Source organism: Sprattus sprattus (genome assembly GCF_963457725.1).
Source record: "Sprattus sprattus genome assembly, chromosome: 9".
NCBI lineage: Eukaryota > Metazoa > Chordata > Actinopteri > Clupeiformes > Clupeidae > Sprattus > Sprattus sprattus.
The window spans coordinates 2,559,001-2,577,345 of NC_137928.1; the positions used below are offsets into that span (position 1 = coordinate 2,559,001).

General features: G+C 43.1%; 1 protein-coding gene across 1 annotated transcript; it reads left to right on the plus strand.

Moving 5' to 3' along the window:
* The first annotated feature begins 884 nt into the window (after positions 1-884).
* On the plus strand, positions 885-16,844 carry LOC308370538 (NLR family CARD domain-containing protein 3-like). The gene is made up of 11 exons (XM_080845200.1): positions 885-1,123; positions 5,257-5,370; positions 6,043-6,162; positions 8,301-8,345; positions 9,116-10,909; positions 11,267-11,437; positions 11,701-11,871; positions 12,724-12,897; positions 14,996-15,169; positions 15,463-15,624; positions 16,096-16,844. The coding sequence occupies exons 1-11, from the start codon at positions 1,056-1,058 to the stop codon at positions 16,250-16,252; spliced, it is 3,150 nt and encodes a 1,049-aa protein (XP_080701326.1). The 5' UTR covers positions 885-1,055; the 3' UTR covers positions 16,253-16,844.
* The last annotated feature ends 1,501 nt before the right edge of the window (positions 16,845-18,345 follow it).

Sequence of the window (18,345 nt, forward strand, 5' to 3'; positions counted from 1 at the left end):
CTTTATTATGGGGCAAAGGGCATGAGCATAGCTCTGTATTCCAGGATACGAGTGAGTAGACCTCTTCACATGAAAGATGAAGGGCCTGATATGGCTATCTTACATGAACTAACCTCTTTATTATGGGGCAAAGGGCATGAGCATAGCTCTGTATTCCATACGGGAGCTGAAGGGCGTGATCCAGTCGCGTGACAGGTGGCTAACTTACCTGAACTAACCTCTTTGTTACTGGAGCCAGGTCTGTACACACCCAAACCCGTTGGCCTTTTGCCCTACCATAGAGGACAGAGCAGGTATGAGATCACACATCGCTGTAGGAATGTTATTATGACACCTATTGCCTACTTGTTGATTTTATTCTTACTATTTTAGCCATACTTTATTTGTTTAAAATTATATATTCTGATGTATAGCAGCTGTTGTCTGTATTTGTGTGCGTGTGTGTAGTGATGCTCTAGCTGCTACAATTGTGTGTAGTATACTCCATAGGTCTGTGTGTGTGTGTGTGTGTGTGTGTGTGTGTGTGTGTGTGTGTGTGTGTGTGTTTGTGGTAATGCAGTAGCCTATGCAAATGTCACAGACATAGTTCCTCTAACATGGAACTCATTTTGTGATGAATTATCTTTGTACATTTAATATTCTAACTTCTATATTTATGTAGAAATACATAGAGATTAGAAGCTAAGTATGAGTATGTTTTAGTTTCTGTTTGATAGATATCTGTTGACTCATGAATTCGTTTGACTGTGTTCCAAGAAATGGGGCGGAGTGCCCAAGACAGCTGACAGGAACATTGAACTTTGTGCTCACTATGTTTTGGGAGGACGCATAAAGAAGAGCTAAGGATCGTCATCCTTGGGCAGTTCTCTGTTCTAGAACAACAATGAAAGTATTTATCAGGACACTACACTGATGAAGAAACAGACTGTGTTGTGAAACACTGGGTAATGACGGCGAGCACATAGTGTTGTGTTTGCCCCGGACAGTCCTAGATTATCACGGTTGCGTTGCGCAGCCGGGAATTCCAGAGGAAGTTTGCCTATATTGTGTACGGGATGAGTGCCAACGTTGAACCCGGTCCCTTCGAGATGAACGATGGAGGGTTGCCCACTGAAGAAACAAGGTAAAATGCTAATTTGGAGTAGGCCTTTTATTTGGTAATAATGATAGCACTCGTGGCTAAGGAACTATTAGTATGCAACAGAAGTGAGTACACTTCAATTCACTTCAATCAAAAGGATTCAACATTGTATCAGCTCAATAAAATAATGAATCCAGTATTTCGTAATTGACATGTCGCACTTGATTTGTATGGTCCCTTACAGACGATCTACGCAAACTCAGATTAGAAACAAACTATATTGTTGAAACTCTGTTGACTAAAATTCATGTTTAGGGGTTTGGGTTTAGTTAAGGTGATGTCCTGTCAACAAATAGAAACACTTGAATTTCAACAAACCATCAGCAACCCCCCTGTTCCGATTCTAAGAGAGCTCTCTTGACTCCCCCTCTTGACTCCTCGATGCCCCGACTCCTCGATGCCCTCAGTGGTGAGAGATCTGCAGTCTCTGCAGACGGACGATCCATTTCCTTTTATGGAACAGGAAAAACAGGAAATGTCCAACATGATAACGATCGTAATGGCACAGCCAAAATCACACAACAGTTTCCAAAGAAGAAAAGTGTGAACACTATTACATGGCCAAAGTATGTCGTCTGACTTGAATCCAATTGAATACCTTTGGGATAATTTAAAGAGAACTCCAACCATACAACCTCTCCAGCAAAGTGCAGCTTGATTGAGGATTGAGCCTGTTGTAGAAATGAAGGATTTAGTGGCCTTTGTTGCATTGAGTTCCTACTTGTAACAAAACGGAAGTTTCTTTGTGTTTGATGCAGCAATATCTTTGTAAGAAAAACTAAGTGTCTTTTGTGGTTGATGCAGCAATCTGTCTTTATTCCGATAAAGTGCAGTAACAAAGCATGTGGAACATACTCCGGATTCAGCAGTTCAGATCTAAACAACAATCATCTCCCACACTAGCCATATATACAGTTTAATACACCTCTTAGGCTTTTATTGTAAATTAGTTAGGCTTTGGCTTTGGTAACCTTTTGCTGTTCTGTATGATAATCAGGTTTCCCTGGTTGAGATGGTTCTCAATGGCTTACCACATTCCCATACTATGATTAATTGCAGTCACTCACACCTCAGTTTGCTTCCTGACCCCAGGTGTCTGAGCAAATCCAGTCTGGGTACCTGTCCTTTGTTACCATGATAAGATTGCCATTTTGGATATTATGCTGGCCAACTTGTTGTGTTCACAGCAGCTGCTTGATCATGAATCTCATGTTCACTCACAGGATACACTGTAATTTATTACATACTGTAGGGCCTGTATTTTGGATGCAGTAACTAATCTGTTAGTTAGTTTAACATTGTGCATAAGAGTTAACACCCCACTGTTCAAAGCAATAATGCAATTACTGTAGGGTGATACAATGTTAAAACATTTCACATTAAAGTGATAATTACTCACTAATGTACACACACACACACACACACACACACACACACACCACTGAACTCCTACTGTGCTTACACACACTTAACTGTCACTTTGATGTTTGAAAGAGTTTAATCTCATAATACAGTTATCTAGAAATGTAATAGGTTGTGTGAAAGAAGATAATGTAGTTTATTCAGTTTTAAGATTTAAAAACTTCTTCTTTGCGTCTGTGTTAACATTCCACCTAGATCGGAGCTGACACCCCCTCCTTCTGTGACTGTGGAGAGTTCCGTTTCTATGGAGACAGAACCTCAGCTGAGCAAAGGGTCTCCCCCTGAAAAGAAGTAATGCCATCAGTTGATCACAAGTGTTTATCATTTAGCTTGCGTAATGATTTTGAGTTAAAGCTACAGTGATTTTGAGTTTGAGCTCGGCAGTAACTTCTCATAAACTTTATATATGATACTTGAGATATGAATGGATATTTAGGCTCTTTTTTATATTTGAGTATTTTAGGACAATGCTAAACTCAAACCAATCCGTAACGAATACCTACTTATTCACTTGATGAAATGAGTGCTGTAACATGCATTAGAAACGCTGTGAATTGCTATTCCATCTGCATGGCAGCATAATGCAAAATAAATGTGGTTTATTAACCAATTAAAGTTGGTAGACCCTGTACTACAGCGCTCTGTGTTTCTGTGTGTTGTCCATGTATTGGTCGACATCAGAAAGCTTTTACAATGGAATAGGATAGCTACGCCTCTGCCTGTGAAATAGTCACATCTTGTACAAGAAGATGGTGATGTCAGAGTTTAGTCAGTCTGGCAGCCAATGGGATAGCTGCTCTACTCTGACACATCTGCACTGGTGTATTTGTCTCATCAGAACCAGAATGGCTCCAGAAGGTTTAAGAAGGGCGGAGTCTCCCTGTAGTTCTACGGTGAGCAACAGATCCAAGGGAGAACCGCCCGAATTCAAGGAGGGACACGGCAATACTGAAGACAGGTAAGTCTATGGCCTGAGAGTCACTAATATACACGGCAATACTGAAGACAGGTAAGTCTATGGCCTGAGAGTCACTAATATACACGGCAATACTGAAGACAGGTAAGTCTATGGCCTGAGAGTCACTAATATACACGGCAATACTGAAGACAGGTAAGTCTATGGCCTGAGAGTCACTAATATACACGGCAATACTGAAGACAGGTAAGTCTATGGCCTGAGAGTCACTAGTAAATCATCAGACTGTTTGCTCTTGTATGTTATCTCTGTTGCCACTGAGGTAATCTGTTGTAATTTACAGGTCTGTGGTCATAGCATTTTATTAAAAAATAAAGGTTGACACATAAAGTTTTGAAAAAAATCAAAGATTTTAATCTCAGTAATCGAAGATCTACTGACCTTGGTTGCATTGGGTTCCTACTGTAGGACCTGTATTTTTATTACAGTAAATCTTAACTGTTTGTTTAACTTATCTAATTCTAATTTTACAGAAGAGCAAATACCCCACTGTTCAAATTAGAAATAATGCACTCACTGTAAGGTGATACAAGGTTTGACGTTTTACATTTAATATATGTGATATTGCACAGGGGTGTGTCACTCATGTTGCATATTGTATTTGACATTTAAGGGATATTGCACAGGGGTGTACCCACTAATGCACACACACACACACACACACACACACACACACACAGGCCGTGTGTGTGTGAGATTGTGTTTGTGTGTGTGTGTGTGTGTGTGTGTGTGTGGGTGTGTTCTCCCTGTTTTTATCGACATCAGAAAGCTTTAACAATGGAATAGGATAGCTACGCCTCTGCCTGTAAACTAGTCACATCTTGTACAACAAGATGGTGATGTCAGAGTTTAGTCAGTCTGGCCAATAGGATAGCTGCTCTACTCTGACACATCTGCACTGGTGTATTTGTCTCATCAGAACCAGAATGGGTCTGGAAGGTTCAGGAAGGACTGAGTCTCCCTGTGTTTCTGAGATGAGCTACAGATCCAAGGAAGAACCGCCTGATTTGAAGGAGGGACAATGCAATACTGAAGACAGGTAAACTTTATGTGACTCTGGAGAGTTCTGTTTCTACGGAGCTATCACCTGTCTCCCCCTGAAAAGAAGCAATGCCTTCAGTTCATCACTGTGTTTAACATTTAGCTTGTGTTATGATTTGAGTTACAGCTAGAGGGAATTTGAGTTGGAGATCAATTAGGTTTTAACTCAGCACTAACTTCTCAAAAGCGTAATTTGTGAAACTTGAGATATGAAGGAAGATTTAGGCTCCTTTTTCATATTTGAGTTAACTTAACTTAAACTTAACTTAACTATTTTAGGACAATTGCTCCACTCAAACCAATCTGAAACAAATACTTACTTATTCACTTACTAAGTTCACTCTTAAATTCCAACTGAGTGCTGTAACATGCATTAGAAAAGCTGTGAATTGCTATTTCATCACCATGGCAACATAAATGAATAATAATAAATAATAAATAAATGTTAAATGGGGAAGCGCCTGTACTACAGCTTTCAGGGTTTTTGTGTATTGTCCATGTATTGGTCGACATCAGAAAGCTTTAACAATGGACTTAGATAGCTACGCCTCTGCCTGTGAAATAGTCACAGCTTGTACAACAAGATGGTGATGTCAGAGTTTAGTCAGTCTGGCCAATGGGATAGCTGCTCTACTCTGACACATCTGCGCTGGTGTATTTGTCTCATCAGAACCAGAATGGGTCTGGAAGGTTCAGGAAGGACTGAGTCTCCCTGTGTTTCTGAGATGAGCTACAGATCCAAGGAAGAACCGCCTGATTTGAAGGAGGGACAATGCAATACTGAAGACAGGTAAACTTTATGTGACTCTGGAGAGTTCTGTTTCTACGGAGCTATCACCTGTCTCCCCCTGAAAAGAAGCAATGCCTTCAGTTCATCACTGTGTTTAACATTTAGCTTGTGTTATGATTTGAGTTACAGCTAGAGGGAATTTGAGTTGGAGATCAATTAGGTTTTAACTCAGCACTAACTTCTCAAAAGCGTAATTTGTGAAACTTGAGATATGAAGGGAGATTTAGGCTCCTTTTTCATATTTGAGTTAACTTAACTTAAACTTAACTTAACTATTTTAGGACAATTGCTCCACTCAAACCAATCTGAAACAAATACTTACTTATTCACTTACTAAGTTCACTCTTAAATTCCAACTGAGTGCTGTAACATGCATTAGAAAAGCTGTGAATTGCTATTTCATCACCATGGCAACATAAATGAATAATAATAAATAATAAATAAATGTTAAATGGGGAAGCGCCTGTACTACAGCTTTCAGGGTTTTTGTGTGTTGTCCATGTATTGGTCGACATCAGAAAGCTTTAACAATGGACTTAGATAGCTACGCCTCTGCCTGTGAAATAGTCACAGCTTGTACAACAAGATGGTGATGTCAGAGTTTAGTCAGTCTGGCCAATGGGATAGCTGCTCTACTCTGACACATCTGCGCTGGTGTATTTGTCTCATCAGAACCAGAATGGGTCTGGAAGGTTCAGGAAGGACTGAGTCTCCCTGTGTTTCTGAGATGAGCTACAGATCCAAGGAAGAACCGCCTGATTTGAAGGAGGGACAATGCAATACTGAAGACAGGTAAACTTTATGTGACTCTGGAGAGTTCTGTTTCTACGGAGCTATCACCTGTCTCCCCCTGAAAAGAAGCAATGCCTTCAGTTCATCACTGTGTTTAACATTTAGCTTGTGTTATGATTTGAGTTACAGCTAGAGGGAATTTGAGTTGGAGATCAATTAGGTTTTAACTCAGCACTAACTTCTCAAAAGCGTAATTTGTGAAACTTGAGATATGAAGGGAGATTTAGGCTCCTTTTTCATATTTGAGTTAACTTAACTTAAACTTAACTTAACTATTTTAGGACAATTGCTCCACTCAAACCAATCTGAAACAAATACTTACTTATTCACTTACTAAGTTCACTCTTAAATTCCAACTGAGTGCTGTAACATGCATTAGAAAAGCTGTGAATTGCTATTTCATCACCATGGCAACATAAATGAATAATAATAAATAATAAATAAATGTTAAATGGGGAAGCGCCTGTACTACAGCTTTCAGGGTTTTTGTGTGTTGTCCATGTATTGGTCGACATCAGAAAGCTTTAACAATGGAATAGGATAGCTACGCCTCTGCCTGTGAAATAGTCACATCTTGTACAAGAAGATGGTGATGTCAGAGTTTAGTCAGTCTGGCAGCCAATGGGATAGCTGCTCTACTCTGACACATCTGCACTGGTGTATTTGTCTCATCAGAACCAGAATGGCTCCAGAAGGTTTAAGAAGGGCGGAGTCTCCCTGTAGTTCTACGGTGAGCAACAGATCCAAGGGAGAACCGCCCGAATTCAAGGAGGGACACGGCAATACTGAAGACAGGTAAGTCTATGGCCTGAGAGTCACTAATATACACGGCAATACTGAAGACAGGTACGTCTATGGCCTGAGAGTCACTAATATACACGGCAATACTGAAGACAGGTAAGTCTATGGCCTGAGAGTCACTAATATACACGGCAATACTGAAGACAGGTAAGTCTATGGCCTGAGAGTCACTAATATACACGGCAATACTGAAGACAGGTAAGTCTATGGCCTGAGAGTCACTAATATACACGGCAATACTGAAGACAGGTAAGTCTATGGCCTGAGAGTCACTAATATACACGGCAATACTGAAGACAGGTACGTCTATGGCCTGAGAGTCACTAATATACACGGCAATACTGAAGACAGGTAAGTCTATGGCCTGAGAGTCACTAATAAATCATCTGACTGTTTGCTCTCGTATATTTACCTCTGTTGCCAAAGTCCAAGTTGGTATTTCAGTGGCACTGAGGTAATCTGTTGTTATTTACAGGTCTGTGGTCATATCATTTTATTAAAAAATAAAGGTTGACACACAAAGTTTTGAAAAAAATCAAAGATTTTAATCTCAGTAATCGAAGATGTACTGACCTTGGTTGCATTGGGCTCCTACTGTAGGACCTGTTTTTTTAATACAGTACATCTAAACTGTTAGTTTTACATTTAACATAAGAACAAATACCCCACTGTTCAACTTAGAAGTAATGCAATTACTGTAAGATGAAACAATATTGAATCATTTGACTTTTAAGTGATGTTACAGAGATTTGCTAAAATAGCTGCTCCACTCTGACACATCTGCACTGGTGTATTTGTCTCATCAGAACCAGAATGGCTCCAGAAGGTTCAGGAAGGGCGGAGTCTCCCTGTGTGTCAGAGATGAGCAACAGATCCAAGGGAGAACCGCCCGAATTCAAGGAGGGACACGGCAATACTGAAGACAGGTAAGTCTATGGCCTGAGAGTCACTAATATACACGGCAATACTGAAGACAGGTAAGTCTATGGCCTGAGAGTCACTAATATACACGGCAATACTGAAGACAGGTAAGTCTATGGCCTGAGAGTCACTAATATACACGGCAATACTGAAGACAGGTAAGTCTATGGCCTGAGAGTCACTAAAAGATCATCAGACTGTTTGCTCTCGTATCTTTACCTCTGTTGCCAAAGTCCAAGTTGGTATTGTCAGTGGCACTGAGGTAATCTGTTGTTATTGACAGGTCTGTGGTCATAGTGCCCCCTGGTGGTATATCAGTGGCACTGAGATAATCTGTTGTGATTTACAGGGTCTGTGGTCATAGTGCCCCCTGGTGGTATATTAGTGGCACTGAGGTAATATGTTGTGATTGACAGGTCTCTGTACATAGTGCCCCCTGCTGGCTGTCATCGTGAACAAAGGTAAGACTATTTACTTCAAGCCAACAACTACCAGCACTTCAATATCACCATTGGATTCCTGGCTAGAAGAGATGAGGCACACTGTAAAACTACTCATCAAGACATTGGTACCTCTGGGCACCTCCTGTCACACAAAAGAGCGAAGATATTAATTATTATTTTTGTATTCCTTCTCAAGCCATTCCTCTAATGCTCATGTGTTCAGCAGTAGACTTTTCTGCATTGCAGAACCTTTCTGGATGCTGAACATACAGTACCAGTCAAAAGTTTGGAAACACCTTCTCATTTTTTTGAGAAGTATTTTCTTTACTTTGATTATTTTGTACATGGTAGATAGCACATTTTTGTTTAGAACATCATTCCACATGTGTTCTTTTATAGTTTAAATGTCTTCAGTATTAATCTACAATGTAGAAAATCATAAAAGTGAAGAAATAACATCTCCAAAAGATTGAAGGTGTGTCCAAACTTTGGACTGGTACTGTACATGCTTTATATGCATATTTAACTTCCAGTAGTTGATCATGACAAGGTAGAGCAGTTACCCACTGAATGTTACTGTTACTGAACCCCCTGAATGTCCTCTCCCTAATAAGTTAGGGAATCCCCCTGATGACATATGTCAATCTTTAGACGGTTTTATTTACACATGTGTTATAATGTACAGTACATTGGACTGTCACAAATGGAACATTATGCTCATGAATATGAGAGAATGAATGAATTTTCCACAGAGAAAAGTAATTTATTCACAATGTTATTACTTCCAGGGATAGAGGTCCGCAAGAAGAGACTGTCCAAGTGGATCACAAATCACCCATGAAGCAGAAGTATAGGTATCTCTGGGAGGGGCAAAGAGAGCCATCAAGCTTCACTCTTACCCCTTACATCGACACAGACATGTACATTTCCAACCAGAAGGAACTCAGTGAGGTGAAGACAATGTCCAGGACACAAGTGCCAGAGGAAGTGCTTGTTGGATATAATGACATTCTAGAACCACAAAGCGGTCAAGATAATCCCATAAGATCTGTGCTCACGGTTGGCGTTTCTGGAGTTGGGAAAACGGTCTCTGTGCAGAGGTTCATTCAGGACTGGGCAGACGGAACAGCCAATCAGGACATTCACTCCATCTTTCCTCTGCCTTTCCGGCAGTTGAACTTGATAAGGGTGAAACAGTGCAGCCTACTTGACCTGCTTGCGCATTTCTACAAGGATACCATGGACCGAGAGTCTTTTGACGAGAGCAAGTTTTTTTCTGAAAAAATCTTGATCATCTTTGACGGTCTGGATGAGTGTCAATATCCTCTGGACTTCCAGAACAATCCGATCTGTTCAGATGTGTCAGCCCCAGCCCCAGTGGACGTGCTGCTGACAAACCTCATCAAGGGGAATCTGCTACCCTCTGCTCTCCTCTGGATCACCAGTCGGCCAGAGACAGCCAGTCGTATTCCCCCTTCTTGCATTGACCAGGAGACAGAAGTACGTGGGTTCAATGACTCAAGCAAGAAAGATTACATCCAGATGAAAATCCGCAACGAAAGTCTGGCCAGCAAAATTCTCAAATTCTTAAGGTCGTCCCAGAGCCTCTACAGCATGTGCCAAATACCAGTATACTGTTGGATACTGGTGAGTGTTCTAGAAAGACTCCTAAGTAACCCAGAGGGTGGAGAAAACCCAGAGAGTGGAGAACTCCCACGGACTCTGACTCAAATATACACCTACTTCCTGTTCATTCAGACCAACATTCTCAAAGAAAAGAGTCCAACGCCTAAACACAACGTTGGGAACATTATATTCAAGTTAAGCAAACTGGCCTTTCAACAGCTAGAAAAGGGGAACCTCATCTTCTATGAAGATGACCTAAAAGCTAGTGATCTAAGCTCCTCGGAAGTGTCTCTGTACCCAGGAGTCTGTGCAGAGAGTTTGAGACAAGAACTTGGCCTGAGAAAGGAGACCGTCTTCCACTTTGGCCATATTAGCATTCAGGAGCATCTTGCAGCCCTCTATGTGTTCCTTAGCTTCGCCAACAGAGAGGAGGGTACATGTTGCCACCCAACAACCTCCTCCCAACTCGCCTCTCTGTTCAGAGCTTCGAGTGTGTATGAGCTTCTTAAGAGCGCAGTAGATCTGTCGCTGCAGAGTGAGGATGGGCGGCTGGACTTCTTCCTGCGCTTCCTCGTCGGGTTCTCCCTAGAGTCCAACCAGACGCTCCTGCAAGGTCTGCTGGAGCGTGAGGGCAGCGCCTCCAACGTCAGCAGGAAGACGGTCGAGTACATCCAGAAGAAGATTTGTGAGAATGCATTCCCGGATAAGTGCATGAATCTGTTTCACTGCTTGAGTGAGCTGCACAACCTGTGTAGTCTGGAGGAGGTGGTCCGGGCCAGGCTGAGCCCTGCAACTGAATCCAGACACAGCTTAACTCCTGCACAGTGCTCCGCAGTGGCCTTCCTGCTACTGAACTCGGGGGAGGAACTGGAGGAATTCGACATGACGAAATACACCGACACAGAGGAATGCGTTCTAAGGCTGCTTCCAGTCATCAAGGCATCCAGATCAGCTCTGTATGTACAAGCCAGCAAAACAAATGCTTATAGTAGTTTCTCGGATTATGTATTAATGAGTGCTTATAATATTTATAATAGTTTCCCGTAATTACGTCTTAATATGTGCTTATAATATTTATATACATTTTTGTATTTGTATTCATTTCCGTAATTATGCAATTATTTGGCCAGGATTGAAAGCTACATTATCATTTCAGTCTGCAACAAAACCCTTTCCATAAGAAAGGAACATTTAAAAAGAGTTCTTCGTATTACTTTATTTTATTCCCTTAGACAATAAGACTAAATAAACCTAAAAATGAGAGATCAGGTTTAGATGTATGACTTTTGTAACCTCCATGAGCTCCCTTCCAGGCTACATGGTTGTAACATCACGTCACAAGGCTGCCACCGTCTGGCGTCGATTCTGAAGTCCGAATCCTGTTTGGAGGAGCTTGACCTGAGCGACAACGACCTGCAAGACTCTGGGTTCTCTCAGCTCATCCCTGCACTTCAACACCCTCTCTGCAACTTACACACACTGAAGTGAGTCACAGTGATGGTAGATACAGCATCCGGACGTGGTGTTAATGTTACATTGTCCGTTACATTTGAATTACACTGTCAATAAGTAAATAATATCGTGAATAGTCTAGACAGCATCAGGAGATTAACATATATTCAGTTATTTAGAGCTTTAGTGTGCTCAAGTAAAATAAGTAAATAATAAGGAAAACATGTTACTAATAATGTCAATAAATAATGTAAAATGTAGCTAACAATGGGAATCTGTGTTTTTTTAACCCTAGGTTATGGTACTGCAGTCTTACTGACAAAAGCTGTGAGCAGTTGGCTGAAACACTGAGTGGGAAGTCAAGCCTGAAGGCGCTGAACCTCTCCCGGAACAGTGTGCAGGACATCGGGCTTAGACACCTCTGTTCAAGCCTGCAGAGCCCAGACTCCCAGCTGGAGAAACTAAAGTGAGTCTCATAAGATCAAAATCCCAGCTGGAGAATCTAAAGTGAGTCTCATAAGATCAAAATCCCAGCTGGAGAATCTAAAGTGAGTCTAAATAAGATCAAACTTCCAGCTCGAGAAACTTAAGTGAGTTTTCATAAGATTCATCACAAAGTTTAGAATTGCCGGAAGACTGTCAGTTGTCTAGAAGGTTTGTTCTAGTTAACACAATGGACTCCAATTTCATTGACGGGCAACTGGCAACAAACAAAGCAAAAAGCAAAGTCTTGGAAAAATCATGTTGCTAATGAAATGCCATGAGAAAGATCCTAAGTGCAAACATGGGTTTGTCAGTGCCAGTAGTCCCCACACCACACACCTCCATGGGTTGGTCAGCACCAATGCTCCCACACACCACACACCTTCACGGGTTGGTCAGTGCCAATAGTCGCACACACAACACACCTTCATGGGTTGGTCAGTGCCAATAGTCCCACACACCACACACTTCCACACACCACACACATCTTTGTCTAACATTATCTCTAAGCACTTTGAGCTACATTGTTTTGTTTGAAAGGTGCTATAAAAATAAAGTGTAATTATTATTATTTTATATTTGTGTGCATGTGTTATGATTTGTTAGTGGTGCTATTCAACAGACATAATACATTTGAATGTCCTTGAATGTCATTGAATGCTCTTGAATAACCTTGAATGTCCTTGAATATCCTTGAATGCCCTTGAATGTCCTTGAATGTCCTTGAATGCCCTTGAATGCTCTTGAATGTCCTTGAATACCCTTGAATGCTCTTGAATGCTCTTGAATGTCCTTGAATGTCCTTGAATGTCCTTGTCCTTGTTTATCCCCCCAGGCTAGATGACTGCAGCATCTCAGCGGAGGGATGCGAGGCCTTGGGGTCGGCGCTGGGCTCCGAGTCCTCTTGCCTGAGGGAGCTCAGCCTCTGCAATAACAACCTGCTGGACCTGGGCCTGGGTCGCCTCTGTAGCGGTCTGAACAGCCCACACTGTAGACTGGAGAAACTCGGGTGAGTTTTAAACACTGTATCTCTTGCTCAGACAGCACTGTTGGCTGGAATGAGTTTTAACCAACTTCAGTAATGCGTTATAAGACTAAAGAAGCTTACTAGTGTTTTTATCAGAGTGGAGAAGCTTAAGTGAATTTTAACCAGCTTTAAGTCAAAGTCAGTTTATTTGGCACAAACGATACACAGCAACATACACATGCATTTAGGGTGGCAACACAAGACATACACATACACACACGCATGCCGTCGCAGTGAATTTTTCTTCTGCATTTTCCCATCCTCGACTGTCCTTCCTTCAGGGCTTTACTAGTGTTTTATCAGAGTGGAGCTTAAGTGAGTTTTAACCAGCTCTACTAGGGTTTTATCAGAGTGGAGGAGCTTAAGTGAATTCTCCAGTGCTGCTCTGGTGCTGCAATCTTATTCTTGATTGGGCAGTGAAATGAGAGTTTGGAGTCTAGAGGTGTTGGAAATGAATGCCATCACGGCCACAGCTAGCAACCTTTCACAAGACCCCACCCCTGACCCCTCTCTAGTGCCCACCAGTGACCTCTGACCTCTGACCTCTGACCCCTGACCCCTCTCTAGTGCCCACCCCTGACCCCTGACCCCTGACACCCACCCCTGACCCCTGACACCCACCCTTCCCTGCACTTTTAGCCACAGTCTTTCAATCCTCCTTTGAGCTTAGGGTTCCGGAAGCAAGTGTGGGTTAGCTTTGACACATGGTGCTGTCCTAGCTACTTTACACTGGGTTCCTGTTACCTTTAGAATTGACTTTAAGGTCCTCCTCCTCACATACAAAGCTATAAATTGACCTAGCTACATTGCTAACTCTCTTACTAACTACGCACCAGCTAGAACACTGCGATCATCAGATACAGGTCTGTTACAGGTCACCAGAAGCAGTCATAAGAAGATTGGTGATGCAGCCTTTGTCAACTACGACCCAAAATTATGGAACACATTACCAGTTAATATTAGGGAAGCAAACACACTGGACACCTTTAAAAGGCAGCTTAAAACCTTTTTACCAAAGCATTTTATTAATTTCATCCGGCACTTTTTATTTCTCTGTAACTTGCACTATTTTTACTAGTTCTCTTTGAAACTGTTTTATTACTTTCACCATTTCTCTGCAAAACTGTTTTGAGGGTAACATGGCTTTGTCGGAAACCATATTGTGGATTCAATATATCACATATTATTCTAACCCTAGAGATATTTCCATAACAAATGTTCTAGTCCCCTAGGTGCAGTCACCTTCCTTAAGCCTGTACAAGAGAGCTAGTGTCTCTCCCGAAGCCCTGAAGTGCGTTCGGTGGAAGAAGACGAGGAGGCCTCTGAAGGAAGGGTATAGAAGGAAGGGTGGCCTTTGGGCGGGGAAACATAGCTAGGGAAAATATTTAACAGTGTAGGGCGAAATCTATGAAGCAGCACTTTGGTTTCGACTGAGCTAAGTACCAGGCAGAAGGGTTTTATTACTTTTATTATGATTTTAATATTTTAAGCCTATCGGAACATCAGGTTCTGATACGATGTTGACCATTATTTTATTGCTCCTGCTGCTTGCTTTTATTGATTTTATGTAAAGCACTTTGAATTGCATCTCTTGTACGAAATGTGCTCTATAATTAAAGTCTTACTTACTTACTTACTTACTCTTCCAGACTTTGCAGCTGTGAGTTTGAGCCCTTCTGATTTTCTCCTGTTAACACCCCCATCCCTCCTCTTGCTCCATATCTCCCTCTCTCTCTCTCTCTCCTTCCCACCTCTCTCTCTCTCTCTCCTTCCCTCCTCTCTCCCTCTCTCTCTCCCACCTCTCTCTCTCAATCCCTGCCCCTTCCCATCTCTCTCTCCCTCTCCTCCCCTCTCTCCCACCTCTCTCCCCCCCTCTCTCTCTCTCCTTTCCTCTCTCTCCCACCTCTCTCTCTCAATCCCTGCCCCTTCCCATCTCTCTCTCTCGCTCTCTCTCTCCTTCCCTCTCTCTCCCACTTCTCTCTCTCTCTCCTCTCTCTATCTCCTCCCCTCTCTCTCCTTCTCTCTCTCCCACCCCCCTCTCTCTCTCCCTCTCCACTCTCCTGCTCGCTGCCCTGTCCAGACTGAGGGAGTGTGGTCTGACCCACAGCAGCTGTGCTGCATTGGCTGCAGCCCTCAGGTCCAGCTCGTCCAGACTGAGAGAGTTGAACCTGAGTGAGAATGAGCTGCAGGACGCAGGGGTGAAGCTGCTCTCGCAGGGAATGCACACACCTGACAGCACTCTGCAGAGACTACAGTGAGTGTTCATGTCAGCCATGTAGATTCAGTGCCAAAGATGAGAGGCTAGCTCGACACTGATCCACTGCATCAAATAAAGACAGGCAATGCATGATGTTAATCTGACTGCAACACTGATGGAATTCAATGCTAATGCTAACCCTCCAGCTCCATTGAGATTAAAAAGGACTTGCTACTTGTGTTAACTGGCTCAAATACTGTCACTTGACTGCCCTGTCCCTGACCTCCGTGTGTTTGTCTGTACGTGTGTGCTGTTTGTGTGTGTGTGTGATTGTGTGCTTGTGTTACTAGGCTCAGATACTGTGGTCTGACCGCATCCAGCTGTGATTCCCTGAGCTCCGTGCTCCCCAGCCTGATGGAGCTGGACCTAAGTGGTAACAACCTCCAAGACACAGGGATCACAACGCTCTCCGGGTCCTTAAGTGACCCCAGCTGTAAACTCAAAAAGCTACAGTGAGTTGAATTAGAGGCCGACTGGGCTGTGTGGCCCAGGTGATTAGGCTTGGCTGTGACCAAGTTTAAATTATTTTTCATATTGTTAAGGACATATCCATCAGAAATACAGTGAGTGCAAAATAATACAACAATAGGTATGCCTATAGAATATGTATGCTTAGTATAAAATATACTAAGACCACATGGTCTCCTATCCTATGGCCAACTCTCTCTCTCTGTTCTTTTCTCTCTCTCTCTCTCTCTCTCTCTCTCTCTCTGGCTCACTTTATCTCTCTCTCACTTTCTCTCTCTCTCTCTCTCTCTCTCTCTTGCTCACTTTATCTCTCTCACTTACTCTCCCTCTCTCACTTTCTCTCTCTCTCTCTCTCTCTCTTGCTCACTTTATCTCTCTCTCTCTCTCTCTCACTCTCCCTCTCTCGCTAACTCTCCCTCTCTCTCTCTCTCACTCTGTCTCTCTGTGCTGCCCAGGCTGTCGTACTGCGGCGTGTCCGATGTTGGTGGAGCTGCCCTGGGCTCGGCTCTGGGTCGGTCCCCAGGCCCGCTGGAGCTGCTGGAGCTGACCGGTAACAGCCTGCAGGACCCCGACCTGAAGCTGAAGCTCAGTAGCCTCCACTGCCTGCTGTGACTCAGTAGCCTCCACTGCCTGCTGTGACTCAGGAGCCTCCACTGCCTGCTGTGACTCAGGAGCCTCCACTGCCTGCTGTGACTCTGGGTAGAGGACTCCGTGGGGAACGCTCTGGGCACCTACACGCCTGCTGTGACTTTGGGGGGAATGCTTTGGGCACCTACACGCCTGGGTAGAGGACCAGTGGGGAATGCTTTGGGCACCTACACGCCTGCTGTGACTTTGGGGGGAATGCTTTGGGCACCTACACGCCTGGGTAGAGGACCAGTGGGGAATGCTTTGGGCACCTACACGCCTGGGTAGAGGACCAGTGGGGAACGCTTTGGGCACATACTTAGAGAGAGTGAGTAAGTGAGAGAGGGAGAGGGGAACACTTTGGGCACATACACACCTGGGTAGAGACTGCGTGGGGAACGCTCTGGGCACATACATGCCTGGGTAGAGACTGCGTGGGGAACGCTCTGGGCACATACACGCCTGGGTAGAGACTGCGTGGGGAAGGCTTTGGGCACCTACACGCCTGGGTAGAGGACCAGTGGGGAATGCTTTGGGCACCTCAAGCCTGCGTAGAGGACCAGTTGGGAACGCTTTGGGCACCTACACGTTTGGGTACAGGACTGCGTGGAGATCGCTTTGGGCACATACTTGAGAGAGTGAGTAAGTGAGAGAGATAGAGTGAGAGAGAGTTAGTAAGTGAGAGAGAGAGTGAGTAAGTGAGAGAGAGAGTGAGTAAGTGAGAGAGATAGAGTGAGAGAGAGTGAGTAAGTGAGAGAGAGAGTGAGTAAGTGAGAGAGAGAGTGTGAGTAAGTGAGAGAGGGAGAGGGGAACACTTTGGGCACATACACGCCTGGGTAGAGGACTCCCTGGGGGAACTCTCTGGTCACCTACACGCCTGGGTAGAGACTGCGTGGGGAATGCTTTGGGCACCTACAGCCAACAGTTTATTAGAGAGCCCTGGAAGGGACATGGTGAAAAAATAAATCAATGGTTTTCATTGTGTGTAAATCCCTCACTTTAAATCTATTTTTGGACATCAATCTATTCCTTCTTCCCACAGTGTGTAAATCTATAAGCCTGTTAAAAATTGGGACAATATTATATATATTACCTTACCTATACAGTTGTTGGACGGTGTAGCTTTTTATGTATTACAAATTATATTTAAAATGAATTTCATTATTGTATTTAATACATACATTTTAACTATATATATCTTAGAGATAGGTATTTGTGTGTGTGTGTGTGTGTGTGTGTGTGTGTGTTTGTCTGTGAGTGTGTGTGAGCATATGCTAAAAGCCTAAATATTTATTACTTGAACATCCTTTCTCCCTGTGCCTGTAATTGAGTCATTGAGTTACTTAAGTAAATGTCAGTGGTTATTCAGCTTACTGATTTCTTTAAAATAAGTATATTTTTGTACCACTAAGGGGCAGCAGTCTAACAACTCTGAGCCCTCCCACTGATCGTAGCCACGGATACATTCCACTGTTGATAATGCCATTCATGTCATACAAATGCTTTGTTGTCCTACAGAATGAAAATAAGATTATAGACATGTAGATTATACACTAATTGAAATATTCATATAACATTTTGATTTGTGTTTGATTTTTGGATATACTTGACTCGGAAACGAAGAACCAGATATCCATGGTAAAATATTGCACGTATTTTAGTACAGTAACCGCCCACAAATATCAATAAATGAACTACAATGATCGATAGAAAGGGGAGGTAGATCACTTGGGTTACATTATTATATAAGTCTAGTCAATCAAAAACGTTAGAGTACTATTTAACTGAACATGAGTTTGCTTCAGTAGCCTACCATGGCCAGCAACCAAAACGATGTTTTATTTGTTTAATGTGTGTGTGTGTTAGAGAGAGAGAGCGAGAGGGGGGTTGGGGGTGTTGGGGCAGCGACAATTAGTGTATAAACGGAGCAGATATCTTGTTGTGCCCCCCCTCTCCTCTGACGTCAGTTACGGTACTTGCATGCTGTGCTTGAGGTCCAGTGCCTCAGATAGAGCTTTGCTCGCGCTACTCACATCGGTCTGCGCTCGCGCTGCAGAGAGGTTGTCGCTGCCTCTCAC

Bases quoted from the DNA above. Each gene is read 5' to 3' on its own strand.
- LOC308370538 (XM_080845200.1), top strand. From the start codon at position 1,056: ATGAGTGCCAACGTTGAACCCGGTCCCTTCGAGATGAACGATGGAGGG. The intron at 6,163-8,300 runs GTAAACTTTATG...TGTGATTGACAG, and splicing joins CAATGCAATACTGAAGACAG to GTCTCTGTACATAGTGCCCC. The intron at 8,346-9,115 runs GTAAGACTATTT...TATTACTTCCAG, and splicing joins GGCTGTCATCGTGAACAAAG to GGATAGAGGTCCGCAAGAAG.